The 27,010-nt window shown below is 49.4% G+C and overlaps 2 protein-coding genes across 9 annotated transcripts; both read left to right on the forward strand.

The window, feature by feature from the left end:
- Positions 1-1,963: 1,963 nt before the first annotated feature.
- On the forward strand, positions 1,964-13,178 carry TMEM45B (transmembrane protein 45B). 3 transcript variants are annotated; one of them, XM_072027626.1, is made up of 6 exons: positions 1,964-1,986; positions 9,093-9,294; positions 9,662-9,874; positions 10,740-10,924; positions 11,789-11,934; positions 12,478-13,178. In XM_072027626.1, exons 2-6 carry the CDS (start codon positions 9,111-9,113, stop codon positions 12,593-12,595), a joined length of 846 nt encoding a protein of 281 aa, XP_071883727.1. In that variant the 5' UTR covers positions 1,964-1,986; positions 9,093-9,110; the 3' UTR covers positions 12,596-13,178. The 3 variants fall into 3 exon arrangements, with proteins under 3 accessions (XP_071883727.1, XP_005019717.3, XP_071883726.1); XM_005019660.6 differs by lacking the exon at positions 1,964-1,986 and adding an exon at positions 2,680-2,803; XM_072027625.1 differs by lacking the exon at positions 1,964-1,986 and adding an exon at positions 3,557-3,679.
- Positions 13,179-16,286: 3,108 nt separating this feature from the next.
- Positions 16,287-23,597, forward strand: LOC101794943 (transmembrane protein 45B). 6 transcript variants are annotated; one of them, XM_038167668.2, is made up of 7 exons: positions 17,937-17,975; positions 18,671-18,764; positions 20,707-20,911; positions 21,176-21,388; positions 21,862-22,046; positions 22,638-22,783; positions 23,010-23,597. In XM_038167668.2, exons 3-7 carry the CDS (start codon positions 20,725-20,727, stop codon positions 23,134-23,136), a joined length of 858 nt encoding a protein of 285 aa, XP_038023596.2. In that variant the 5' UTR covers positions 17,937-17,975; positions 18,671-18,764; positions 20,707-20,724; the 3' UTR covers positions 23,137-23,597. The 6 variants fall into 6 exon arrangements, with proteins under 6 accessions (XP_038023592.2, XP_071883725.1, XP_038023596.2 ...); XM_038167664.2 differs by lacking the exons at positions 17,937-17,975; positions 18,671-18,764 and adding an exon at positions 16,287-16,441; XM_072027624.1 differs by lacking the exon at positions 18,671-18,764 and having other exon boundaries at positions 17,819-17,975.
- The last annotated feature ends 3,413 nt before the right edge of the window (positions 23,598-27,010 follow it).

The following is a 27,010-nucleotide window of genomic DNA, read 5'->3' on the forward strand; positions in this document are numbered from 1 at the left end:
TTTGGCTATCAAAGATATTAATGGACCATCTGGATATATTATTAGCGCTTCTACACAAGTCAATGAGATGAGAGGATGCTCTGAAGGGATGCACACAGCCTATAGGGAAGGCTGATGTGACAGATCTGTTTGATGGTTATATGCGGGATGTGACTCCTTTCTGAGGGGCCAAGTCAGGTTTTGGGGGATTTAAAAGCAGGAGGATGAAGGCATGAAACTATTTTCCAGAGATACCTTGCCCACGGTGGGTGCTACACTGCTCAGCACCCGCTCATTTAGGTGGGGTTTGCGCACACCCGTAACACTTCTGCACAGGTGAAAGGAGTACAAGATGTAATTCCTTTGGTTGGAACAACATCGATGTCCCAGGGAAGGACCACAAAAGTATCTATGTCTGGACAGGTGTGCCATGCAGCTCTCCAGCTCGCTTTCCAGTTTCCCCGCATCCTAAAGTGGCAGCCAAGCCACGCAGCTCACCTCTGGCTGTGTCCATGTGGTGGTGGGGGTCTTGCACCCATCCCCTGTGCCAGCACACGGGAACGAGGGAACTCATTTCCTGTCTATAACACTCCACACTTCCCCCATTTCTCTGAGCAATTAATTCTGAGCCTTTTCCAAGCTATTTTATACATCCTGGACTAGGAATCATGAATTTGTGCCAGGACTGGTTTCATGTCAAGGTAACAAGATTTGGGCAAGCTGCCGATCAGGACTCAAGCCCTGGCTTGTTTCTGCTGCCCGTGCCATGCAGTGGGGTCACCCGAAGTCCCACTTTGGGTGGGAGCCCCATGTCTGTGGCTGGTGAGAAGCCAAAATCTGGACATAGGCTGGATGAGGTCCAGGCTTTATGTGTGATTTCAAGGTCATTGAAGGAGCTGTGAGGTTTTTAAGGGGTTGCTGAACTCTAGCAGAGGTATAGCTATAAATTAATTGACTTTTTGTCTGTATTTTACTATGAAATGGTTGCTGTGAACCATGGGAAGTTGACAAGGTTGAACACATTCAAATTCAGACTAGCTACCTGCTCAGGGGTGGTGTTTGCTACCATAAATACACATGCAGAGGTTTTCTATTTCCTTATAGTAAAATCCACTCCCCCCCCCCCAGGCACCATGGTTTCGTTCTGCAAATATTTTGCAGTGCAAATTTCCTGGTAGACAAGGAACACAAGCAACAGGCAGCAGAGCATTCGCTAAGGGCACATTTCAATTTCAGAGTCAGGTTTCTGCCACAGTAGCTAAACAGCCCTCTGAAATGAGCGTAGCCGTGGGATTTACAAACACCGTCTAGTCAAACTCCGTCTATTTACAAACTCTGGAGTTTCATTGTCAATGGAAGAGCAACCCAAATTTTTGCACAGCATTTTTGGTGCTGCATTGACATTTTTTTGGACATCCTGTTTGTTCGTTTGTTTGTTTCATAAACTTGCTCAGGAGAGACAGCACCTCCCCAGCTAAATAATTTGATACATTTCCGGGCCCTCCACATCACACTCATTTTCCTCTCATTTATTGTTCATTCTCCCTTTCAGGTGCAGGGTTTTGGGAGTAAACCTAAAGACCCCCCTGTGTCTGCAGGAGGGATGATGTAAAAGGGTCCTGATCCTTAACCCATTTTATTCTGATTTATTCCAGGCTCACAGGACTGGAGTTAAAATAGCAGCAGGCTCCTAGGGCATCCATGAAGCCATTTAATGGAGGAGCTATGTAGCTGGAGCAGAGAAATGCCTGCAGCTTGGCTTTTCTCTATGGAAAATGTGAATCGCCCACCTGAAGGAACATGCATGGCTCGGGCATCCAACCCCAGTGCCACAGCAGCTGTCAGGACGAGATGCTGATAAAATCAGCGGGGAGAGGATGCCTGCAGGATGCTTCCTTCCTCCCCTGACTCCAGCAGCACACACCTCTAGAAGAGGGGAGTGAAGATGAATCAACAGGGCATTATTTTTACAAGAAGACACCTGTTTAAACAACAGCACAAGATGGGGTGAGTGAATAGGTTTGGTTTTTAATAAATGCCCCACTTGAAAAGAAAAAAAAAAATGTGCTAGGGGATAGCTAGACAGTGCTTCTAACTGCAAAGTCATTTATGAAATGCAGTGGGTATATTTAAAAATGTGCCCAGACAGTAAGACTCAGCTTTCTCACTACAAATTCCCTGCGGCAGGTGTATTTGCTGCTGGTGATGTAAGTACCTGTGCTGCTCCATAAAAGTGAGTTAAACCGAGGGCTGGCAGGGCTATAGCACAGAAGGCTCTGTCAGTGCTTCTGTTACAAATAGCGATAATAATGCTTACCTCTCTCCCAAGGGTGTCGTGGAGGTTAATTATTTAACATTTGTAAAGCACTTGCAGGGCTGGAGATGAAAGTGGAAAGTATTATTAAGAATAAACTACATTTTATAGGAGGTCTGGTCAGAAAATTGCGTTCGGAGTTGAAATATGGGTTATGATCGCGGATCCCTGGAGGAGCATCTATCACAACCTGGGACGCAGGGAAAATGAAGTACGCAGAAGCAGTGAAGCTGTTTGGTGTGTCCCCCCTCCATGTCCCAGCATTTTGGGGGCTGCAAAGGGGGAAGGCATGGGGTGGAAGGGGGTGATGCTCTATGCACCCTGCACAGGGAGAGCGATGCAGGGGGAGGGTCTGGAGAAGGATATTTGATACTTGAGATGATTAAAGAAGTAGAGATTTGGGGTTAAAGATTCCAGCTGGAGCGTGGAGCCAGCGGGGCGAGGCGCGGGCAGGGCTGTGGGGCGGAGCACGGCTCACCTGGGTGCAGGTGCAGCTGGAGCGGCCGGCAGGTACCGAGGGGTGGCCGTGGGAAGGGGCTTCGTGGGGGAAAATGCGGTGGGAGATGGGGTGGGCAAATACACCCTGTCTCCTTTTTGGAATGGGACCTCATGTTGTATGGCTGGGAAGCCCCATGGATTGGGTTCCCAGGTGGGGTTGGGTGGGGGACCCCCAAATTCGGTGTCTGGACCAAAGGCATGAGGAGGGAGGTGAGGGGTTGGGGTGGGTGAGGCTGGACCCGCTCCCCTCGGGTGAGTGATGTGGAAGGGGGGCTCTGCACACCGGGGTGTCCCGCTGTAACGGGGTGCAGTGGGGTGGGGGAGGCAGGGACTTGCTGCTGCTGCCTGTGCCAGGATGGGCCGTGGTGGTGGGAGTTGGTCGCAGTGCTCTCTGGGGAGAAAGTTGGAAATTAAACAAGATATCGGGGGGCTGAGGCAGCAGAGGTGAGAGAGGGGCAGCCCAGGAGTCCCCAAAAGGCCCCGTGCACCTCGCTGGGCAGCCTGCATGAACCCTCCCTGGCTGCTTGCTCTGCTCCCAGCCAAAAGAAACACAAAGGCTCTGTCCAAGAGCTGGACCGAAATCGCCCTACGTGCGCTGAAGCAGAAAGTCTTCCCCCACCCTCCTCTCCCTGCAGAACTGCCCTGAACAGTCTTTTTTAGTACCTGAAAACGGGGCAGGTGAGGAGGAAATGAGTCCGGGCACTGCCCTTCTCCGCAGCCGGTGCCTCCCTCAGCAGGACACTGCTGCAGGTTTCTTCCTTCTTCCTAGCAGCACGTCACCAAATCTAACAACGTTTTGGTGTGAGCAGGGCAGTTCCAGAGCTTTAAGTCAGGCAGCCGCAGGTATCCAATAAACCGAGGCACACCAGCACCACGCAGCAAGCAGAGGTGAGGTGTTTAAGGTGATTAATTGGCTGTGCCTTGAATATATTGAAACTGAAACAGTCTCTTTAATAGTTTTTTTGGGGGGAAGCTTTTTCCTTGAGGGTTGTCAAAGGCAGCTGTCAGCCTGTGTCATATGGCAGGTTTGCCCAAAATATCCTCTGGGGAGCCCAGGCAAGGCAAGGGGGCTCCTTCCCCTGGGCAAGGGATGCTTGTTAGGGCTGGGTTCCCCCCGAAAAATGGCAGGGGAGGAAGAACAGAGGATGAGGAGCAGGGAGCAGCCACAGATTAGTTGTTAAAGACACTGCAGCAAGCGCCAGCTTTGGGACAATTTTAGGATGTGCAGTTGTCTTGTCTTCAGAAAATACGGACTTTGCGGTGTTTCTGGTGGCAGCAATGCCAGTTTGGGGTCACGGCTGTGCGCTGGTGCCCATGAGGTAATAGGGGCTCGCAGAGTCAGGGCGATTTCATCACCATGCGTCACGGAGCAGGCGAGACCTTGGCAAGGCGAGTCCTACAGCAACCTCCACCTTCAGAAAGCACTTTAATCTCTAACGTAGAGGCCAAGAAAAATGGCTTTTAGGATGGTAACACGCATTTCCCAAAAGAGATCATTTTTAAAGTCAGACCCTGTTTCCTTAAAAGCACAAATGAGCAAATGCACATAGTAAAGAGAAACAAAAGATGACAAAGCGCCTGCTCCGAGCCTGTGTAATTAAGATGGCTTTGGGTAATTTGTTTTATTGCTCAGCTTTTTCTGCAGGGCTATAGCTAAGCAGGAGGGAGGTCGCTGCTCTGGGGTCCTGGGCTCACACCCCTCACTGCAGCCACTCTGGTGGGGTAAAATCGAGCACACCCAAAACAGACAGAGGCACAGCAGAAGGTCAGCAGAGGCAGGGCAGCAGCAGGGAGCACAACAACCTCCTCTCCTTTTGGTCTCTCTCTCCCCCATTGTCTCTTTGTATTAAGGTCTGTTTTGTCTATTACGCAAACCACTCCAGAAGCTTTCACCAGTTCAAACTTAAAGGTTTAATTTTCCCACTGCAAACCTAATGGCAAGCCAATGTGTTAGGATGAGCTCGATCTATCTCATGCCTCCATCCAATGCTTCTGTGCAAGCTCCAGCAATGGAAGGTCCTTCAGCTATTGCCCCGCAATTGGGCCCATCAGGTTCCAATGCTGATGATGATTTTTAACCCAAAAATATCTTTTATAGGCAGAAAAGTTGCTTTCTTAGTTTTGCAGAAGCAGCTGGGCTTGGGAGTATTAGTAACAAATAATAAGATTGTTCAACGTCACCAACACTGCCCAATGTGGATAGAGGCAGAAATACAAGAAAACCCAGTGATAATGGGATAAAATGGCTCAGAGTGGGGTTTCAGGCTGACATTACTGCATTAGGGATCTAGCTACTAGGGGAGCTAATGGAAGTGCTGCTCTCGTTAGAAGTGCCCCTGGGTCTGTACAGACAAACAGGACTGAGCTGGTAACAGCATGGGGCAGAGCACAGACAGCAGGTGGCCAGGACACGAGATGGGGAACTTCCATTTGTACATATACCTGACATTTCCTGGGTGTCATCTTTGCAATTTTTCTGTCTGCAATGGTATAGCTATATCACTGCCACGGCTGCTTCTCCAGGCTCCTCGTTGCTGGACCATTTCTTTCCCGCCCAGCCTTTTATTTGTTTGTTTGGTTGATTTTTTTTGTTTGTTTTGATTTGTTGTTTTTTTTTTTTCTTTTTTTTTTTTTTCTGGTAGATTAGGATGTGGGGTTATGTTGAATCCAACACAAACCAATGTGATGCACAGGGAGAACTTGGGGGTGGGAACTGAGCTGACGGAGGATGTTTTTTGGCCAAAGCACTTCAGCTGCTGTTGGTCTCTAGGTCTGGGCTCGATGCCCTCCTGCACTCTCAGATTCAGCACAGGGAGGCCAAAACCACCTCAAGAGGGTCAGAAATAGCTGCATTACTTCCAGACATGCACCTCAGTGGCATTTCCCAGCTGGGATCCAGACCGAGCTCAGCCTTTTTGTGAGCGAGGACATTTCTCTTCTTTACTGAGTCAGCGTTTCCCCCGGGAATGCCCCTGTCACACGAACACGCTCTGAAAGCCATGCAGCAGGTCCCCCAGAGAGCCAAACAGCTCTGCTGGCTCTGAACTGTCTGATTTGTGGAGGTTGAAGGGCAGAGTTAATTGCATGGGTGATGGCTGTGAGCTGTTTCCAATCGCGAACTTCAGACTGTAATTTCCAAGCCGGGGACATGGAAGCAGTGCCCTGAGCAAGTTGTTATCAATGCAGTAATAAAACCTTTGCAAAACAACGGAAAGGAAAGGAAAGGAAAGGAAAGGAAAGGAAAGGAAAGGAAAGGAAAGGAAAGGAAAGGAAAGGAAAGGAAAGGAAAGGAAAGGAAAGGAAAGGAAAGGAAAGGAAAGGAGAAGAGAAGAGAAGAGAAGAGAAGAGAAGAGAAGAGAAGAGAAGAGAAGAGAAGAGAAGAGAAGAGAAGAGAAGAGAAGAGAAGAGAAGAGAAGAGAAGAGAAGAGAAGAGAAGAGAAGAGAAGAGAAGAGAAGAGAAGAGAAGAGAAGAGAAGAGAAGAGAAGAGAAGCACACTCAAAATGTTAGAGCAAACAAGGCAAACTCTAGAGGTCCTGGGGCTGGCTGAAAAGAGACTGGGGCTGTCACAGGGAGGTGGAAGGAGGAGACAAATGTCTGCCCCAGCTCCTCACCATCCTCCAGACTGCACCAAATGCCTTCCTGGGTGATTTGGTGCATTAGCTCTAAAACAAAAAGAAACCAACTCCTATGGGAGGTGATAAGAGCAGATGAAAGAGTAAATCATTAAGCCAGCTCAGTGCACGGCATTGTAATAAACAGGCAGTGGGGCAAAGAGCATTAATTACATGGGAGCAGGGACGCGGGTGCGCTATCAAGTGTACAGATCAGATGAGTAGGAAACATGGCAAAGTCATGCCTTGCAGCGATGCCCTGTGGCAGCAGTTGCTGGTACCAACCCTGGAACCAGCTGTGTCTTCGGCTTTTTGATTTTTTTCCCTAACATAGGGGGGAATCACAGGCACAGCCTCACTACATTTGGAGTGAGGATAAACAGGAGCCGCTTCCTCTGGGGTGCTCAGGGTTGAAATCAGAGCTGTTGGGTTTTTCTCATGCTTTTCTTCATCCTACAAATGGGTTGTGTGTTTAACACCTAAAAGTAACCTTTAAGTTTCCCTGCTTTGACTGATCACTGTATCCTTTAGGTAATCACATTCTGACTGCATTGGACTCATGTGGGAAACCCTCAGGTCCTATTAAACAACGACCTTTAAAATATAACTGCTGGAGCTGGCTCGTGGAGTTAAATATTTGACATGTAGGGTAGCATTGTAACATGGTAATTATAGCATTACTGCAGTACGGCTGTAGGACTGTCTTGTCACGGTATTCTGCTAGGGGTTTAGTTATGTTAGGGGTTTAGTTATATTATTCTGATATAATACCTTTGCATGTACGTGATGTGTCTCGCTGCTCACCCAGAAAATACAGACTGTTCAGCCACCTCCCCTGCTCAGGCATGTCACTCCCTTTGTCAGAGGGATCCAGGTAGATGTTCTGATTCCTGCTTCAAAGGTCTAAAGAGGCTATTGTATTAAGCTACTGGACTGTGCCAGCAGTGCTGGTAAACAGCGCCTTGCTTTGATTTCATGTTTAATTACCCAATGCGCCCATTGTCAATAAATCCTTGCTTTTAAGTCATGAAATAAGGCAGAGCCTTGCAGTGCTCCTACAAGCTGCCTGCAAAGCTGCTCTCAAATGCAGTAGGAAATCATGTTTTCACGCACAGCATTTCCACCCAAGCATTAAGTCCCCTCCTCATTTTTATTTTATTTTTTTCAGGAAAAGGTTGTAGGCATTTGGTGAAGGTAGGACTGTGGCACAAGGTGCAGTCACGGTTGTGCAGGCAGCTGCACACACCAGGGTGGTGTTTGTGTGAGAAGGCGACGTTTGCTTGCCTCAAGGTGATGCATCAGCTGATTTGTTTAAAGCAGCTCTCACCTGGCAGCAGCAGGTCTGACCCAGCCTGGAGGATTTTCCTGCCCCAGGACAGCTGCCTGCAGGAGATGCTATCTGCACATGGCCAGGACCCAGCAGCTTGGGCTCAACAGAGCAAAACAGGGTGTCTTCAGGACAAACTGACCCCAAAATGGGGATGAAAAAAGCCTAAGCAACAACTTGTGCTTCTCAAAGGCCAACAGCAGCAAGCTGTTTTCAACCTCATCCCCAAATTGTCCTTTATGGCAGGAAACAGCAGGAGAAGGGTGTGTTTTGCTTTATCATACCAACAGGTGGGGAATAAAGCCCAAATGCAGCTGGGGGAAGCAAACCAAGGTGGTGGGTGTATGGGGAGGTTCAGCACCAAGGTACGCAGCCCCTCGCTGTTCCAGTGGATTGCATCTGTGCCACGAGTGAGCCAGTGTTGCTGCAGCTCAGCACGGGTGGGAGCACTACCGAGCAGAGGAGGAGCTGCTCAGCACCGCCAGCCACAGCCTTTGCTATCAATTAAAAACTCCTAATTGACCAGCCCGACACAACCGACCTATAGCCGTGCCAAGGCAGGCCCCTGAACATATGTTCGAGCCCACATCAAAGAGCTAATCGTTTCTGCACCTAATTAAGCAAAGCAGCAAATGGTAAACAGGAGCTGGCTGAGTTTTAATTGCTGCAATTCTCCTAGGAAACGGATCCCCCGGCTCTCCTGCAACCCCTGCACGTGTGTGCCAGCACCAAGGGGTGCAAGCAGAGGTGCTGAGCAGCTCGGGTGGGATCCCCGCTGCAAATCCCAGCTTGGTGATGCTCTGGGAGGAAGCAGTGATGCAGAGAGAAAGTTGTTTGGGGTTTGGGAGCATTTCTGAAGTTTTTTTTAACAAAATCCTTTGGCTTTGCGAAATCAATGCATTTGGGCTGAAACAATTCCAGGAATTTTAAACACTTTTGCTTAGAGCACACCGCTCCTGTGGCTGTTCAAATTCTTCTGTAGGAGCTGAACAATCCCACTGGTGGTTCCCTTGCCCCCAGCTATAGCTTTCCCAGTGTGTTATCTCTCCTGCCTGGTCCTATAAACCTGACCCTGTCCAGGTCTGCAGGGGATGCTCTTGCTCAAACCCCTGAGGGTTAGGAAGAGCAGGAGCTGCTGCTGGAAGGGATGAAGCCCACTTTGGGCCCTCTGGGGGCTGCAAGATTCAGGCTGCTGGGATGCCAGATTGCAGCAGACATGGGGCTCAGCTAAATGAGTCTGGGCTCCGGCTCTTCCAGACCTCTCCAAAAGGCAAAGGGAAAAAATCCTCCATTTTTTTCCATAGTGTTACATCAAACCCTGGTGTGATTTGTGTAATGACATTGTTTTTCTTTGCCTTTTAGTTGGAGGACATTGTCAGGATGGCAAACTTCAAGGGTCATGCGCTTCCAGGCAGTTTCTTCCTGCTCTTTGGGCTCTGGTGGTCTGTGAAATACCCACTGAGGCATCTCAGCCAGAAAGCAAGCAAGAAGTCCCAAAGGAATTACTGCTTCCAGCGTGTGGATGCCATCGAAGGAGCAGTCAAAATCGTCTTTGCTCTAATAGGTAAGGGTTATATCAGAGTTGCTGTGTTGGTAGCTTGCCAGCCTGTAGTGATGGCTGTGCTCTTACTCCATAAGGGATGGCCCTTACTCCAGAGAAACTGGCCCAGATGTGGAAGGATGCATCTCCTTAATGGTCTTGGTCTCTAATAGAGTTTGATGAAAAAAAAAAAAGAAAAAAGAAAAAAACAAACAAATCTCACACTGCTTCCCAAGGACCAGCTACCATTAATCCAGGGAGTCCTGATTTTTATATCCAGTCCTTTCTCCCTACCCCTAAATCTTCAGCTCTTGCCTTCAGAGAGCCCCCGCAGCAGTGAGTGGCATCAATCATCAGAAGCACAATGGTGTGATCTTGTGTGTCTGAGCAGGGATGCTGGCAGAGCAATTTGTCCCGGACGGTCCACACATGTACCTCTACAGTGGGGAGAAACGCGACTGGGTGAAACTGATGAACTGGCAGCACACCACCATGTACCTCTTCTACGGGCTCTCCGGGGCAGTGGATGTCCTCACCTACCTGTTCAACACGGTGCCGCGGGGTCTGGACCGCCTCATGCTCTCTGTGGCTGTGTTCGTCGAAGGTCGGTAGCAGAGGGCACTGAATTTGGGGAGGGGTCTTGGAGGGTGAGTCAGAGCGGGACCAAAATTTGCCAGGCTGAGATATTGCTCTGGACACCCCCAGACAGGACACATTTTAGGTCTGATATATTATCGAAGGATTGTCTGTATCAGGATGGGAAACACAGGCATCAATAGGTCCTGGCTTTGCCTGGCTTGGGGTTTCTGGGGTGAGAGCGGTACAAAGCAGAAGGCTGAGTTCCCTTGTTATGATGAATGGCTGGTGGATGCAGCATCTATCTGACATCCACAGAGCTGTTTGTGTGCCCTGCATTCCCCCGAGAGCCATTAATTGTGCTGCAGGCATCGTCATTCTCATCTGCTTGCGCTGCACGTGGCAAATTCAAGTGACTTATTCTGGCTTCAGCACATCATGAATATCATTTTATCTTCAGACTGTCTTGCAAGTTGTGAGCCAGGATTTCAGACCTCTTGGCTCACACAGGGCAGGAAGAAGACACTAGGAAATGAAGTCCTTGCTTTTATTGAAAACTCCTTAACCAAGGCATGTCTCCTGGTATTTTCTTCTCCCTTGTCCAAGTGGTCTTTGAAATAGCAGCACGGACAGTTCAATGGGTAAAGTCTGGCATGTAAGAAAAGGAAATAGATCTTGGAGGGGGCCTGGGTGCTGTCTGTAGCATGCCACTCATTTCCTGTGACATTAAGAAATTATTTCACTTCCTTGTCCTTCAAGCTTGCTAATTGCTCACATTTCCCATTTGATAAAGCTCACCAAAATCTAAGTGGGACATGATTTGCTCTACCAGGGCTCTGTGATCTCGGTCATTGTGCTAAATGCTGCTCTAAGGGGGATACGTATTTTGGCAGGTTGTCTCTTCTATTACCACGTCCTTCACCGCCCCATGCTGGATCAGCACATCCATTCCCTCCTGCTCATCGCCGTATTTTCAGGGGCCTGCAGCACCATGCTGGAGGTCTTCCTCTATGACAACATTGTCCTGGAGATGTTCAGAGCTGGTGTCACCATCATCCAGGGAACGTGGTTCTGGCAGGTCAGTTCTGGCTTCTATTGCAGAGCCGAGCACCGAGGTTGGAGAGCAGTGGCAGAGAGGAAAAGCAGCTGTACATCATGTATCAATCACGTGTCTCTGAAGAATAATTTTGCAAGGCTCACTTCATAAATAGATCATAACCCAGAATGAGAATTTACTCAGCACAGGTCATCTCTGATGGCTGCTCCGGCTGAAATAGCTGTTTGTCTCGGCTTATTGCTTCTCTGGGGGAAAGAGAAGAGGCGAGTGCTCAGAGTAAGCAAGCAACATTTTGCAGTACCTAACAACCAAGTACTAATTGCTTAATGTGTCTAATGCACCCGGCAGCACTCCCTCTGGTTTAGTGGAAAGACACAACCCTCACCAAGCAATCAAATGGCTGAGTAAAAATTAGGCCACCTGATTGCCTTGGTAGGAGCTGGAAAGACAAAGAAATCGAGTAGAGATAACCAGTCCCAGAACTAAATTGCCAAAATAAGTGTGAGTTCTCCTCCTGCTCACTCCCAGGGCTGCTCCACTGACTCAAACCACCCTTCTTCCAGAGGTTAAAAACCATGCTAAGCTTGTAAAACACTAAATTTGGAGTTTCTAAAGGTTGGGCAGGAGTCTGTGATCCAGATGGACAAATGTATTCAGATTTTGTGCAGAAGAAGAGATTCTGAAGGTGCAGGCTTGCTTGGTGTGGCTACAAAACTCCTGCAGAAGTTTCTCAAGCCCAGTTTGCTTCCAGAACATCTCTCTGAGATTGGAAAGCCCCATTTTCAGACCAGCTTGGGGTCATGCACCAAACTCATAGCCAGGCTGGACTTCAAGGCCAGGCAGAAAGATTTTTCCCCATGGTAATGAACTGCTTCTTCCACCTAGATTGGGGTCGTGCTGTTCCAGCCATGGGGAGGTCCCATGTGGGATGAGAGCGACCACGACAACATCATGTTCCTCACCATGTGCTTCTTCTGGCACTGGGCAGCTGCTGTGGTCATCCTGGCCATAAACTACACTGTTGCGTACTGGTACGGCTGGGGCTTGGGGCTGGGCAGGAGCGGGGATGGGGACATCAGGATAGGGATGTGCAATGAGCAGCCTGTCCTGGAGTACAAAGTCACAGCTGAATAAGCATCCTGTGGCTCCCACAAGTTTTAGAGCGTGGCGACAAGCGTGCGTTTTGTTTGATGAGTGCACAGAATGCAAAATAGGGGCAGCAAGAGGCACGGGCATTAAAGACAGAGAAGGCAAATAAGTGAGTCCCTGAGCTGCTCCTGCGAGTCATGCACTGCTTCTGCTCTGCACTGACAGCTGAAAGACGGCTTTTAATTCAATAGAGAAATCAAATCATTACCAGGATGCCCGACACTTGGCCCATCTTTGTCCTTTCCCTTGCAAGGATTTCCAAGCATCTGACACTCATTAAGTTATTAGCAGTACAAAAAAGAAAACCAGCTTTTTAGGACCTCTGCAACAGCTTATCTCCCTCTGTGTGCTCATACAAGTACACCTTGCTGCCCTGAGCAGTCTGGGAGTTTGGCTAACGGTGATTTCTCACTCGTGTGTTCCAGCTGCATCCAGAGGTGCAGGAGAGACTGCAGCGAGCCCTACATTGGCCTCGGAGTCCGGAACCAAAAGTGTGACACAAGCTCCCAGGCTGCTTTCTTAAACGGATCAGATGAAGAGTGAGGAGGGTGCACTCTCCTTCTCCAAATATGTGAAGAATCAGTTTTTCAGAAGAAAGACAAAACCAAAATCTAATGAAATATTTATGTTTGGGGAGAGTGGAGAGGTGCCACCGTTCTGCTCTTGGGAAGCCCGTTGTGTGCATGGGTGGTAGCTGTCCCAACCTGTACCCAAATGTCACCATCACTGTCCACAGTGACTTTTAGCTACAAAATGAAGTGCAGAAGTTCAACATTATGAGATCATTTTGTCCTGTGGGTTCCCATGAGTGTCTCCATAGTGAAGGATGGCATCCTTTGGCCGGGTGATTCTTCCAAGCCCATGCTGGCCTGACCTGCTGTGACCGAAGGCAGGGAAGGTCCAGGCTGGGGTCAGGTCTTCCAACACCTCATCACCAAAATGTCATCCCAAGGAGGAAGAGCAAAGGAGTGCTGAATGCGGGATTATGTCAAATTTGCAACATCACAGCTTGATTGAACACAATACAAATTTTATTACCAAAGCTTTGAACTGAAGACACGTTTTAAATAGTTTTATATTCACTTAAAATCTTAAAGAGTGAATAAATGTGAATTAAAAACCCTCATTGAGCTGATATCCTTAAGTTTAAGTCTTATAAATTATAGAGTGTGCAATAATGGCTTAGACAAATCCAGCTCTCAGACCTGCAAAGCCTGGAGGCCTGCAAGACACATGGCTGAGCAGCCAGGATTCATGAGACGTCCCACATTTCCACTGAACAAAACCCCCTCGGCTGGGAAAGTGAGATGGAACAGGCACACTTTTCATTTTCAGCCTGCCTTTGCCAGATAATTACTTGCAAAAACATCACTTTGTAGATAAGAGGAAGATGTGCCAATAGTGAGTATAAAGATTAAGAAATGTATATAAAATAAACACCAGTAGAAGCTGAGTTACAGCTGTTCGGGTCTCAAACCCTGGGGCTAGGAGGATGCTCTGCACTGAAGTCTTCTCAGTGTCGGGGGAATGGCAGCGGGGTTTGTGCTTCTGCACGTGGCTGAACCAAAAAGCAGCTGCCCCTCTGCCCGCAGGTCCCAGCCCCTTTACTCTTGTGCACAGAGGTTGCTGCAGACAAAGGGGGCTACAGTCAGGATTTTATTGCTTTATAACAGTGCTGTAAAGACTAGCTTTTCTTGAATGTCAGCTTCCCTGCATTTCCACCACTTTGGAGCAGGTTTATTTTGCAGCATTGGATATCGGGAGGTGCCAATAGGCTCAGTGCAAAGGGAATTAAGCGGCAGAGTAATCCGCCACTGTAAATCCATCTGATAAACACCATGCAATTAAGTCTCATGAATTGTAACTGATGAAGACAACAAGCATTTTGCAGATACTTATTCTGCTAAGAGGTGATTGGAATATTTTTTTTTTTCTAAACTGTGCCAATTCCTCTTGCTGCTCTGATGAGACGTGACCCGGGGAGAGCATTTTGCAGCTGCTGACTCCTAGTGCACAGAGCAAGCCTTATTTGCAGGGTGACAAACTGAGCACCTAGAGTGCTCCAGGACAGAAAACAACCTTAATTGAAGAAATAAAATATAAATGATAATAATAATTAAAAAAAAAAAAAAAAAAAAGTAGTGCTCTGAATTATTTTCTTAAAAAAAAAAAAAAAAAAAAAAAAGACAATTAGAAAAAACATCATTCTTCCCATTAAATAGCCACATGAGGGCAGCACCAGGTGGCAGAGCTGGTGTTGGGCGTGCAGAAGCTGCTCCAGGCTGGCCGAGGTCACCCTCACCTTGCAGGCACCCTCCTCCTTGCCGTCCCCAAAAGCCGGAGGTTATTTCCATCAGAGGGGATGCAGCTGAAAGCTGACCTTGTGGTTTTTTTCAAAGCACTCGTTGCTTTTGAGCATGAAGGTGGGAAAGGGTTTATTGAATTCTTCACAGCTCTGTTTGTTTGTCTTAATCAAGTTGCAGTCTCCTTTCCCTCTGAGATCTCCTCCAGCATTTTCTTGTCCCCTTGTCACCATGTGGCCACAAAACACTTTTCCCCTCTGTAGCACTGAGAGTCTGGAATAGCTTCTGTCTGCCTCATTAACTCCTGGTCCTACAAACATCCTAGGACTGTCAGTATAGTGCTTGCTAATTTGTTTTCTTTCTCTGGAGCACATTCTTTTCCAAGGTATGAAGGTCAGCAAAGGAGGAGAGATACAGCCTGTGGTTAAGTTAGAAGAAAATACAGGTGATGTTTGCTTTTTGAGGAACTTGTTTTTGGGTGAGAATTAACAATTTGTGTTTTAGCTAAGAAACATGTTTGTAAATAGCTTTGGTACCCAAAGAAGGGCATGAAGGTTGCTGGGCGCCAAGGGCACAGTAAATGGTCCAGAGTTGGCTTATTATATAGTGAAGTGCAACCAAAAGCCATCCTCACACTTATTTCTTACATGACAGACATGCCAGGATAGTCCTAAATGAAGTACTACTTTTAACACAGCTTTACTACCAACCAGCACGTTTTTCACTATATAAATTGAATTACCAGCTGGCATCTTGAAACTATGTACGGACCGAATGGCCATGCAGCTGGCGTGGACCTGGGCTATGTTTGTAGCCATATCAGTCTTTAAAAGGGCTGTAATGCCCTGGGAGATGTTTGGGGTGGTTTGGTTTTAGCCCTGTGTCACCATAGCCTGGTGCTGGTGGATGGTGTTGGTCAGTGCAGGGCTCTGCCTGTTCAAGGCAGGAAGGTGCTGCTGGTTATCTCAAAGTGATACCTAGCCCTGTTTCTTCTGTCTTTCTCAGTTGTTCAGTTTCTCAGCACCGAGAGCCCCAGCACAGCCTGTCCATGAGCTGCTCATTTCATGGTTCTGACCAGAGATAGGATCTACCACTGCCACCTTTCACGGCCACGTTTATGTAAGGCCGGAATGATAGCGTAGGAAGCAGAACAAGCCCTGCCTATGCTTTTACCACCTGCTTCACCTCCCCTGTTGCCTGTTTATGAAAGCCTGTCTTAGCATTCGTCATAATAATAATAATACTTTGCAATTCCCTAACAACCATCCATCTGCAGAGCCTGAGCTGCTGGCAAACCTTTAATTAGATTGTGCCTCCCACCACCCCCAGGAAGTAGGCAAACATTATCACATTTTTTCATTAGCACCAAGGCCGATGATGAACCTTCAGGGAGAGGATGTTGCAGTTACAGCCAAGAAAAAATAAAAAATGAAGTCAAATTCAGCTTGGTGTTGAGCTTGGGAACATCAGGGCAGCTGTGCGATTACTGGGACTATCCCATAATGTTCCCCCATATCCCAGTGGATTGTAGCTCAGCACAGTTCATTGGAGTGCATCTGTTCATGATAGCTGTGATAGCACCCATGCTGTGTGGCTGACCCTTTCTGTGATCTGGGGGGGGCTGCCATCATTTTGTCCCCTGTTCCCAAGCACTTCTCACAGCCTCATCCTCACCTTTTGTTGTGGGCATGCCTTAAAAGGCTGGAAACCCTTTTTCCCCAAGCATTTCATGCACTGCCAGCTTTTCCCAAAGTCTGCTTTGCTAACAGACTGGCAGGTACTTTATTTTAAGTTACCCTTTCACAGAAACCTTTCTCTGCTGGTTTTGCTCCTGGCAGGCTCTTTAACCTCCACGGCAAGGGACAGGCATGGTGCAGCTGGGCCTCATTTCTTCCCCTCTTCCTCCAGCTGCTGGCTCCCAGCTCCTGTTCTCCTGCAGTCCTGGGGGGCTTTGCTCCTGCTTGGTGACTGGCTTTGAGCTCAGCTGCTTTTTGGGATCCTGCTGTGTGGAGCTGGCTGTTAGCAGAAGGGAAAACCCAGACACAAACGGTGCTGCTGTGCTCTTCCAGTAACCTGCACGCTCCAGGTAAGCTTGCTGTATTATTTTTGGGTGGATCCATAGGGAGGGCTGCTATGGGGGCTGTATTTCTCTTAGTGCCCATTCTTAGTGGACCCTGCAAGCTCCTGAAAGCTTGGCTTGGTGCTTGTACTTTGGCAGCCCCTCTGCAGCTGCAGGCTTTCCTGGGAATTAGGGATCCCCTTCCACATACACTTGGCTCACACCGTGCATCTGTAGGACAGGCAGCTCCTGCAGGTGAGCGCAGTGTCTGTTGCCCTGTCCCTGTTTGCATTTCTCCATCCTGCGAGCACTGAGTTGCCTCCTGTTGGAGGTGAGCAAGCCCTGGAGCTGCGTGCAGGAAGGGCTGGTGGCAGCGATGCAGCGCGGCAGCACACCAGCAGCTGCTTGTTTTTCTTCCTTCCTCCTGCTTGCTGCCACTGATAGGGAGATAATGCGTGTAAACAAGCTTCTGGCTATGGCTCGGTGGCCTTTCTGGCTGCGCTGGAGAACAGCCCATCACCCTGGGGTAGGCTGGTTTGCCTCCTGCTCTTCCAGCCTCAGGGCTTCCCCGGGGTGCTGGCTCATGTGCGTGGCTCTTGCAGGGCTGAGCATTGGGCATGGCTCCTCCTGTACCCTGCTGGGGAGGTTTTTGGGTTCACAGGGGGTTACGTAAATGTTTGCAGCTTAGAGAATTACCAGAATGCAAATGCAGTGAGTGGCGGTAAATGCCCAGGCCTGCTCCTTGAGCAGCGCTGCTCCTGCACCATAAACCCAGTGCTTCGAAGGGAGCTGGGGGCAGTGGGGGGATCGTTCGCCTCGAGGCACCTGCATTGCTCATCTGTGGGGCTGGTGAGGTGCTAAGGCTGGGCACGCAGGAATTTGAGGCATGCTTTGCAGGTCAGTAATGGTTTGTGGCTGCAGCTGCTTGGTGTTGGGCAGTGTTGTGTCAAGTAAGGGAAAAAAAAAAAAAAAGGAGTAAAATCAGGCTACTGTGTTCTGCCAACCCTGCTTTTGGGGGAAAGGGGCCATACTCCTCCTCCTCATCTGGAGATTGGAGAGATGGAGATTGAGCTTGCAAGGGCTCAGCTCTGGTTTGGGAGCCCCTGACCCCAAACTTCTGCCTACAGGCACCTTACATAAGGCCAGACCCCATAAAGGGGTTACTGAGTCCAGTTCTGGGACCTCAGAGCCCTTCCAGCAGGGCCTGGCCATGTCGGGCGATGCTGCATCCTTGTCTTTCCTTGACTCTTTCCCCAGCCATCCAAAAAAAATAGCATGATAACTGAATATATGTGGTTGCCATGGGAACAGGAATTGGCTGCTCTTCCTGATTTTGTGGCAAACTCCAGGAGACTTCTTGTTAATAGCAGGCCGAGGTGCCTCTGGTTGTGAAAGCCGGTTGACTCAGTGCGCTTTGAGCTGTCCTGCAGGATGCTCGGCTCTAAACATCCTGTCTGAGGGCCACCTCCCCGCCGCTTCTCCCTTTATCTGCCACTTCTGAGTAATAACCGCTCCTTTCTGCCCGCATCTGGCAAGGGAGAAGGACAGGCAGAAGTCACAGGTAAACTGCTCTCATTCCCCGTAAAGAGAAATGGGTGGCTGAGCTGTGCGTGGGATGGACGTGGCTTATTGAGCCCAGTTCTTCAAGAGGTTTTATGTGGTGGCAGCCACTGCAGTGTCTGAGTTTCTGTGGCTTTAGCACTTCTGGGGGTCATCAGCTTTTGGAGCTGTGCCGTGGTGGAGGATTTGCAGGACAGCAGACAAGCTGGGTGCCTCTGCTGCTGGGCAAGGGCTGTTGGCACAAGAGAGGTGTGCCCAGCAGGGGTGGAGGAGGATCCACAAAGACATATATCTGGGACAAGACTCTCCAAATGTCCCTGGCTAGGCTGGTTGTCCTGGGGTGCTGCCTCTCCCTGCTGGGCTGATTGTTGCACCCACAGATACTCGTGCATCCGTGTGGACAGCATCCTCCCAGCAGCAGCGATGTCCCTGAACCAGCAGGATCGATCCCCTGTGTGGGACAAAAATCATCAGTGCCATTTGGCTGGACACATGCTGGAGCTGTGCTGGCTCTGGGGGAGAGCCTGGAAATCGGGCAGAAATGCTGTCCTGCCCAAATGTGCAGTGCTGTAAGGAGAGAAGGCAGCTCCCGTGCGGCTGCTAAAGGAAAAGCATCACAGGCTGGGAGCTGCGGGGGGAGAAAGGCAGCTCAGGTAATAACTTCTGACTGCAGCCGTATTTCACATCCTCTGACAGGCATAGTAGCTTGCAGGAAAAATAAATAACCCGAGTGCCTCTCCTCAGCCAGCACTGCGTTCTGGGGCTGCGACTCTCCTGGAGCTCAATCAGCGTGCGTGTGAGCCTGGCCTGGGTGCTGGGGGAGCTGGTGGGTGAGGTGGGCTGGGTTTGGCCTCGGTGGGATGGTTTTGGGGATGGGGGGGTGTTTTGCTGCGCCTCAAGTATGTGAGCCGTGCAAGTGGTTTGTTGCTTGGAAACACGTTGGTTTATCTGAAAAATAGTGGCTGTTTCTTAAAATAAACTTTTTCTTTTTGAGAGGGTTATAGACAAGATTCTGCTTGACCAAACGGTGGGCTTGGGGCCCATTTCTGATGCTTGAGTGTGGGATGTTTCTGCTTTCCTACTCCTCTCCTCCAATTAAGCATGTAAAATTAATGCTCCAGCTATTTATCTTGATCGGGGTATGTTCCTGACTCCAGCTTCAGGCTGTTGTCCTTGCAGTTACAGTTCCTGCAGGACAATGGTCAAATTTGGTTATAGATCGTGCAATTACACACTGTTTAAATGTGATTTAAGAGCATTTGTTCTTAGTCACTTCTTCAAGTGGATGCAGGTGCTAGGAAGATACGTGCCCTAGCCTTGGTGTTCAAGCTATAATCAGCAAAGACATGGGCTCTCCTGGGGCACGATCCACTTCACCCTCCCGTAGGCACCCAAAACTCAGCAGAAAGCCACCACCAGCTCCTGAACCAGCTGCTGGGACAGGGCCGATCTCATCAGCCCGAAGGGCTGTTGAGTAACTTCCCTCCTGAAAGGAAACCCTAGCATGGTGTGAAGAGCTGCGAGCCTTCCCCACATCACCTGTGTCCTGGAGATGCGATGGGTGACACAGCCTGGAAATCAAAATCCTGTCCTTGCCCACGCTGAACCAGTTCGAATGACTCCAGTACTAGAGCCAAAACCTGGCTGGGGACACCTTGTAGAGCTCTCCCTCACCTCAGGTGCTTGCCCCGCCACATCCTACCCTAATTTCACAGCGCCTAATTACTTTCTCGTGTGGGAGGACTTGGAGAACGTGCTGGAGTTGTTCATCCGGCCTCTGCAATTTCCTTTGGTATTTATAAACACGAGGATGTGATTTGTGATGCAAGGCCCTCCTGATGCAAGGCGGTGTGGTAGCTCTTCCGCGGGTGAGTAACGCTCGCTTCCGCACAAGTGCGAGTGGAAGGGAAGGAGCAGAGAGCCTGAGAGGAGGGAAGGAGCGAGATCTCTTCGAGTGATAGATGCATACAGAGAGGAAGGAGAGGGGTCTTGCTGGAGGAGACAAGACCACCCCAAGGTAACATCAGCGTGCCCTGATAACAGCTGGAAGCACTCGGATAACTCCTTATTCCTTCTGTTCTTGCTGCTCTTTCCTCAAGTTTCTCCTTGCCTTCCCTGCTGCTACTCGGTGCCTGGTGGTGTTGGCGCGGTGGCATGCCCTCGGTGTCTGAGCTCTTCCTTCTGGAGATGAAATGCCTTTCCCTGATGTCCTGTCACTGCTCACGTGCAACACAGAGGTTGCGGGGAAGCTGCACAAGGCTCCTTTGGGGAGCGGTGCTGGTGCTGGCCTTGCCTTCTGCTGTGCCCAGCAGAGCCGCGGCTGGCTGGAGCTGCTGAAGGCGCCGGCTGGATTCACGCCCTGGTAATTATCTGGTTTGGAGGGAGCTCGTGTTCCAAGGAAATAATTGTGCTGTTGCTTTTTATTAGCAAAAAACTTTGTTACGGTGCCTCTTCTAAAAGCTGCTTTGTTTTCTTGGGTGTTAATGCATTTTTCTTCAGCACTATGAAGTCCTGATGCTTGTATGCATCCAACCCCATACATACATACATATACAGTGGTGCATGGTGGCAGCTTCTCCCTGGTGACTTCACGTCTCTGGCATTCCCTGTTTGCACCCAATGGTGCAGTGGCTTGGTTGGGTGCAGCTCCCCGGGGAAGCCAAGCAAACAAGCACCCTGACCTCCCTTGGGGATAATTTGAGTTTTTCCCCAGGCACTGTTTGTCCTTGCAGGCCCTGTGAGTGAGCCCGATGACATCGAGTTTCCTCGGCAGTGCCCTCCGGGGCACCTTCTTCCTCGTTTTTGGTCTCTGGTGGTCTGTGCGATACCCCCTGAAGTATCTCAGACGAAAAGTAAATGCCGAGAACCAGCCAAGCTATGGAGTCCAGCGTGCGGAAGTCTTTGAAGGGGCGGTCAAAGCTTTCTTTGCTCTGGCAGGTAAGGGATGAAGAGTCCTGCAAGGCAGCAGGACCATGCTGCAATCACTCTCCCCCATGAGACCGGGCTTGTTGGGGTGGGATGCTGCTGTGGGAGGGCTTAGGGACAACCTGGTGGCACTATCTGTGGTGGGATCCTGCTGGCATTCCTACAGATGATGCTGGGCAGATACGGTTATGAATTCCCCATCTCAAGGAAACATTTCCAAGTTTGTCTTTTCCTCCATGTAAAAGGAAAAGTGTGACCTTTCCGCTCTCTGTCTAGGGATACTGGTGGAGCAGTTTGTTCCCTCTGGTCCCCACATGACACTGTACAGCCCCAAGACACACAGCTGGACAGACCTCGCCCACTGGCACTACACCACCATGTACCTCTTCTTCCTCCTCTCTGGCATCGTGGACGTTGTCTCACACTCACCGCTGAAGCTGCCGCTTGGCTTGGATCGTCTCTTGCTGTCTGTGGCTCTCTTCATGGAAGGTGAATGACATGGGGTGTCTGCAGGGGTTTACCAGCTGCCAAAAGTCCCCCAGCTGTGCTGTGGCTGGTGATAGGGTGCAGAATGTGCTCCCTGTTCCTCTCCAAATATGAGCCCAGCCACGGCTGGCTGCTCATTGTGCCCAGGGATTTGTGCTTCTCCTGATGACAAGTAGCTGGCTCTCTCTGGAGTCACAAAAATGTGCTGTGCCCACCCAACAGAGAGAAGGAAACCCTGAGGCAAAGCTCCCTAATCCCTTCAGAGCTGGAGGTGCCCATTGCTGTGCTCCTGACAGCTCTGGCTGGGTCACAGGGATGCCCACGGCTCTAGGGGCTACTCTGTGTGCAGAGCTCACAGGTGGCTCTTCCCATCAGGCAGATCACAGCAAGACCTGGAGCATAGTCCCAATATTCAAATGTGTTTTTTTTTTTTTAAAAAAACAGACAAATCCCTAATGCAGTGTGAATCTTGGCAGGCTTGCTCTTCTGTTTCCATGACTACAGCGATGCTGCGCTGGACCAGCACCTCCACTCCCTGCTGGCCATGGCTATCTTTGCTGGAGCCCTCTGTGCCCTCCTGGAGGTGTTCCTCCGAGACCACGTCATCCTGGAGGCCTTCAGGACCAGCACCTTCCTTCTGCAGGGCTCCTGGCTCTGGCAGGTCAGTGGGACCCAGTGCTCTCCTCTGAGCAGTGGGCAAACTGGATGGGGTTAAACTGGATGGGACATCTTGGTAAGAAACCAGGGGAGACAAGGGTTAGTGCTAGAGCTGTCATGGAGATATGAGCACATAATGCAAGCAGCATGGACAAGCCTGCATAATAAAAAGAGAAATTAGACCCCAGAAGGGTCAGAAATAACAAACATGAGTTTTCATTCTATTTAATTAGGTCCAGTTTCTTCCTTTTTGTTTTAAGTAACTGGAAATATTTGGATGTGTAAACATCTTAAATCTTCAGCCTGGCGTTTGGGTTGTCAGCTTTCTGCAGGGATGCTGGGCTGCTCTGGGAGCCCTGAGACTTGCCTGCAGAGCATCGCTCTCCTCCTGGAGCTCACCCCTGGGTCCCTGTCCATGTGGGGAGGTGATGGTGCTGAGGGCAGTGGTCTGGGTGTTACTGGGATTATTTTGCCTCCAGCCCATGGTTAGCTGAAGCAGCTTGGCCACAGAGATAAAAACAGGAGGGAAAGCAAAGAGCAACGTGCTAAAGCCTGATGTGTACTGATGCCTAACACCTCCTCTGTCTGTGACCAGATCGGGTTTGTGCTGACCCCTCCATGGGGAGGACCAGGCTGGGATCAGACCGACCGCAGCAACATCACGTTCCTCACCATGTGCTTCTGCTGGCACTACGCGGGTGCCCTCGCCGTCCTGGCAGCCAACGCAGCCGCATCTCGCTGGTACGTGGGTGAGAGGGGCACAGAGGGCCAAGAGCACCTCCAAAACCCTGTCCTGCCCTGGAAACCCCAACACCTGTGTCATGGGTCAGGAAAACCATGTGTCCATGGGGAGCATGGGCTGCTCCATGGCTTGGCTGGAAGGGATGGGGAGGGCTGGGTGCTGCTGCAGAACTGACAGCTCTGCTGCCTGTAAGCACCTGAGCTGTGTTTCTGTCTCTCCCTGCAGCTGCAATGAGTCCTGCCAGCTGAAATTTGGGGACATCGACGTGGAGCTGGACTGCGGCATGTGCATCCGCAAAAACAAGGGCTCCAGCGGCGCCCTGCTGCCAGAGAGCGGCTTGGATGACAAGTGATGCTGTCGGGTGTTTCCCTTGTGGGAACTCCTTCCTGCTGGTCTAGAGCTACTGAAATGAGGTTTTGAGTTTTGCCTTGTTGACCTGCACCGACGCTTGATGGGGGAGCACCAGAAGCGGGAGGCAGGGCCCTGAAGGCAGAGCACAGCAGCAGGCACTGAGCTGCTCCTGCATGCTGCCGGCATCCTGCTGGCAGCAGCACGCCCAAACCAGGCTCCTCAGGGAAGGTTTTCCTAATTTTCTCAGGCTGCTATCTGCGGGGCTGGTTTACTGGTGGAGTCTGCCTGGTGTAGCTGATTTGGCTCTTATTGAACCCGGCCCTCGCTGCTGGAGGCAAACTGCCCTGTGAGCCTGCTCCGGCATCTGTCGCTTGCTCTGGTGTTAATGGAGGGGGTTTTGTACAAAGCTTAATGTGCACAGCGTATACATGGTCACCAATAAAGTACTTTAACAAACCATGATGATGGATCGCTTCAATGTCATGCCTTCAGGATGAAAGCATGGGGAAGGTGATGTCCGGATTCCAAGCTGTTTGGAGGGTGAATGAAAATCAAAGGGACCGGGCTGTGGGGGACGATGTCATTCCATGTCCCCAGAGAAAGGGGCAAGGATGGAAAGGATGGGGCATGTCACTGCAATTTTGCGTGTTTTCAAATAAAATTTAAGAGGGTGAAAGAGGTAAGTGGAGCAGCCTCTTTGCCACAGATTTTGGTGTACCTGGGAGATGGGGCATTTGCCTGGCGGGGTTCAGTGTGGAGGGAGAGCCTTTGGAGCAAGACGAAAGCTTCTGCAGGACTGGGTTGGACATACAGATACTGCTGGTAGGTCTCTGAGACCTGGGCTGTGCAGCAACCTCAGCTCAGGCGTGGCTTTTCTTCTCAGCCAGCTGTATTCCCTCCCCAGAGCTGGTCGCTTCCACTGCGGACAGCAACAAAACCTCAGTGCCTGCTTTGCACTTGGTGCCCATGTTGTTTTTTTGTTTTCTCTTACATCCTTCATTTGTTTAGCAGTTAAACAGCATAGGGAGATGCTTCCTGTCATCAAGATCAAAACCTAATTTAGAAGCTGTCATTAAACAGGATTAGTGAAAACAGCAAGTTCATCAGAAAGTGGAGACGTTTAAAGTGGTTGTGCCATGTCCCTTTTTAAGGGCTGGGCAAACAGCTTTGCTGTTGTTTTTAATACCTTTGCTGAGCTTCTCCCCAAACACACACAGAAACAGCTTAGCCCAAACTCTACTGCTGGTCTGCACAGTTTCAAAAACACAGCCAAGCCCTGGGAGGAAAGAAAAACCCACCCTGGCTTGAAGCAGTCACAGTTCCCAGCCCTGCACAGTCCCTGGAATTGATCACTTCAGATTTCATTTAATTGCATTTTCTCCCTTTGGAGCAGGGCTGGAAGAAGACCAACATGTGCTGTTGGCAGTGTTGTGCCCATTGAGGAAAGGATCTTGAGGAGCAAAGGAACCAAGGTGAGTACAGCTTTTGGCCTCCCACATTTGACACGGACACAAGTGGCTCTGACTTGTATTTGGGGCTGTAAAGCTGGCTGGCACGCGTGAGCCGTGATTTCCCCAGGAAATCTGATGTCGTTAGCTGGTGCTGATGTACATCTTCTGCGCCTGAGTGAGAGCTTCAAATGTGCTACGTGGAGGTGATGTGCTCTGGTTATTAATAACTCTCATGGGACTAGAAGCAGGGTCATTCGGTCAACTTGTTATAGACTAGCTGCCATTAACGGGAAGCTTAGTGCATAGGTCGTAACCCTATGTTCTGTACTTTGATTGAAAAGAAGGGGAAAAAAAATCCTCTTTTCCCCTTTGATCAACTAATGTCACTTTTTTCCCATTTTTTCTTGTCTTGCTATTATGTAGGGAATTTGGATCCTCTCTCTTACTGACGGAATTTTGCTATTTAAAGCTTAGATCTTTAGCAGAGATGTTTTTTCTTTCCTTGAAGAAACACAAATAAGGGCAAATACTTAATGATCATTTTGATGAGCTTAGCAGGACCACGTTCTGAGCCTATAGTGAATACCCAAAGGTTTCTTTGAATAGCGTGCACAAAATTACCTGCCATCTAGCTGGGTGATAGAGGTCCCATATTTGAGATATGACTCATGTTTATTGGGTCAATAGAGTAGAAAGAAATAAGCAGATTGTTGTCACTGTAATTGCATTGTAGAGCGGTTCCTAGCTAGCCTCCATATGGAATTTATATCCTCTATAACAAACCTTTAACCCAAAGCGCTCCTTCCCTTTGAAACTGGAAGGCGATAAAACTCACCGACTAGACAGCGGTATCGGTTAGGAAAGTCTGCACTGTCTGCCCCAAATCTGGCCATACTGGTCACAAACTGAGGACAGAGATGGGTGATCCTGAATTCAGGTGGTTGTATAGACCTGTGACATCTCCCTCTGTGTGATCCCTGCCCCTTCGAGGTGGGTTATGATGTGTGCCTGGGTGGGTTTAATTACCGGGGACCTGATAATTACACACAACCCCAGCTTCTGCTGTTCCCCTGCTGGTGTAGTAGCACCGTTTTGTGCAAGAACATCTAATTCCTTGTGGGGCTCTCATGGCCCATCTGTGCTTTAGGTCCCCAGAGAGGCAGCAGCAATGTGGACGTGCTGCTCCGGGGCTGAAATTTTTTTCTCATGGTCTGAGGCTTCTGGAATTACCTTGGCCAGAAAACAAAGCCTCGATCTGCACGTTTGCAAGTCATTAATGCTTAACTAAATGGCACCGCCAGAGCCAGGAACTAAGGTAATGCTTACCTGCTTTTTATCACCATTTCCTGTCCATTAGCATACCGAGACCAGTGTTTTTAGTGGCAAATATTCTCTGTTGCACAATTACAGCAGGGAATTAATTCAGCTACTCACAGTGCATGCGTGCTGAAGAACCAGACCATCCAAACAGCATTTGGTTAAGGATTGCAAGAAAACCAGGGAAAGGGGGAGAGAAGTTTTTCCATTTCCACAAATGCTCTGATGAGGGCAAGTGTCAAGGACAGGATTTTTCCCTGTGTGAACGTGGGGAATTGGCTGTGAAAGCCTTCAGAGAGATGCCAGTAAATGCAAGGTGTGATTTGAGATACCCCCTCGAGCTGGCAGGAAGAAGGAGAAACTCCTCGAGACTCCATGGAGGGGGGCTGCTAGAGGACTTGAAGAGCTTTGCTGGCTCTCAGTACCTGGCATCCTCATGCAAAACTTTATTGTCGTTGCTGAGAGACTTGCTGGAGGTTCATGGTTAAAGAAGAGTTGAAATTAGCACTTTATGCACCACTAAAATCTACTGTTTCAGTTTAATTAAAAAGTTTCCAAACAGAGTAATTGCTGTTCAGAGGATAACTTGATTTTCTAGGTCACTTTACTCATCTAGAACAAGCATATTTTATTTTATTTTAATAAGTCTTAATGTATTTCTTGCCTTTCAACTCAGCTGATTTAAATAAGAACAAAAACCAGCACATGCTTACACATACTCTTTAAGGATGCAGAACTTGAATCTCCTCTAAAACTTATGGGCAGGTAATATATGATAAAAACAAAGTGCAAAACTGCTGATTGCAGCTATTAATGCATTGGCTGGGCCCTAGCTATGCCAACTGCCTGTACGTGGCACTACTGCAGAAGGGGTCCCCCAGTTACTGCCAGCCCACCTACATTTGTGCAGGGTGTGCGTGGGCACCTCTGTCATGAGCAAATGCAATGTGCTGGAAATCCACCAGAGCAACTGTAGGCTGACAGAACTACATTTAGCATGCACGTGTGCCCAGGCAAACAGCCCCTTTGCTAGGGGCTTGAATGGGGGGATGCGTTGAGAGCATAAGGCGTGAATTATAATTCAGAGAAAAGCAATTGGTAAGGTTT

Source organism: Anas platyrhynchos, chromosome 25 (assembly GCF_047663525.1).
Source record: "Anas platyrhynchos isolate ZD024472 breed Pekin duck chromosome 25, IASCAAS_PekinDuck_T2T, whole genome shotgun sequence".
Classification (NCBI taxonomy): Eukaryota; Metazoa; Chordata; class Aves; order Anseriformes; family Anatidae; genus Anas; species Anas platyrhynchos.

Bases quoted from the DNA above. Each gene is read 5' to 3' on its own strand.
- TMEM45B (XM_072027626.1), top strand. From the start codon at position 9,111: ATGGCAAACTTCAAGGGTCATGCGCTTCCAGGCAGTTTCTTCCTGCTC. The intron at 9,875-10,739 runs GTCGGTAGCAGA...GTATTTTGGCAG, and splicing joins TGTGGCTGTGTTCGTCGAAG to GTTGTCTCTTCTATTACCAC. The intron at 10,925-11,788 runs GTCAGTTCTGGC...TCTTCCACCTAG, and splicing joins AGGGAACGTGGTTCTGGCAG to ATTGGGGTCGTGCTGTTCCA.
- LOC101794943 (XM_038167664.2), top strand. From the start codon at position 20,725: ATGACATCGAGTTTCCTCGGCAGTGCCCTCCGGGGCACCTTCTTCCTC. The intron at 20,912-21,175 runs GTAAGGGATGAA...CTCTCTGTCTAG, and splicing joins AGCTTTCTTTGCTCTGGCAG to GGATACTGGTGGAGCAGTTT. The intron at 22,784-23,009 runs GTACGTGGGTGA...CTCTCCCTGCAG, and splicing joins AACGCAGCCGCATCTCGCTG to CTGCAATGAGTCCTGCCAGC.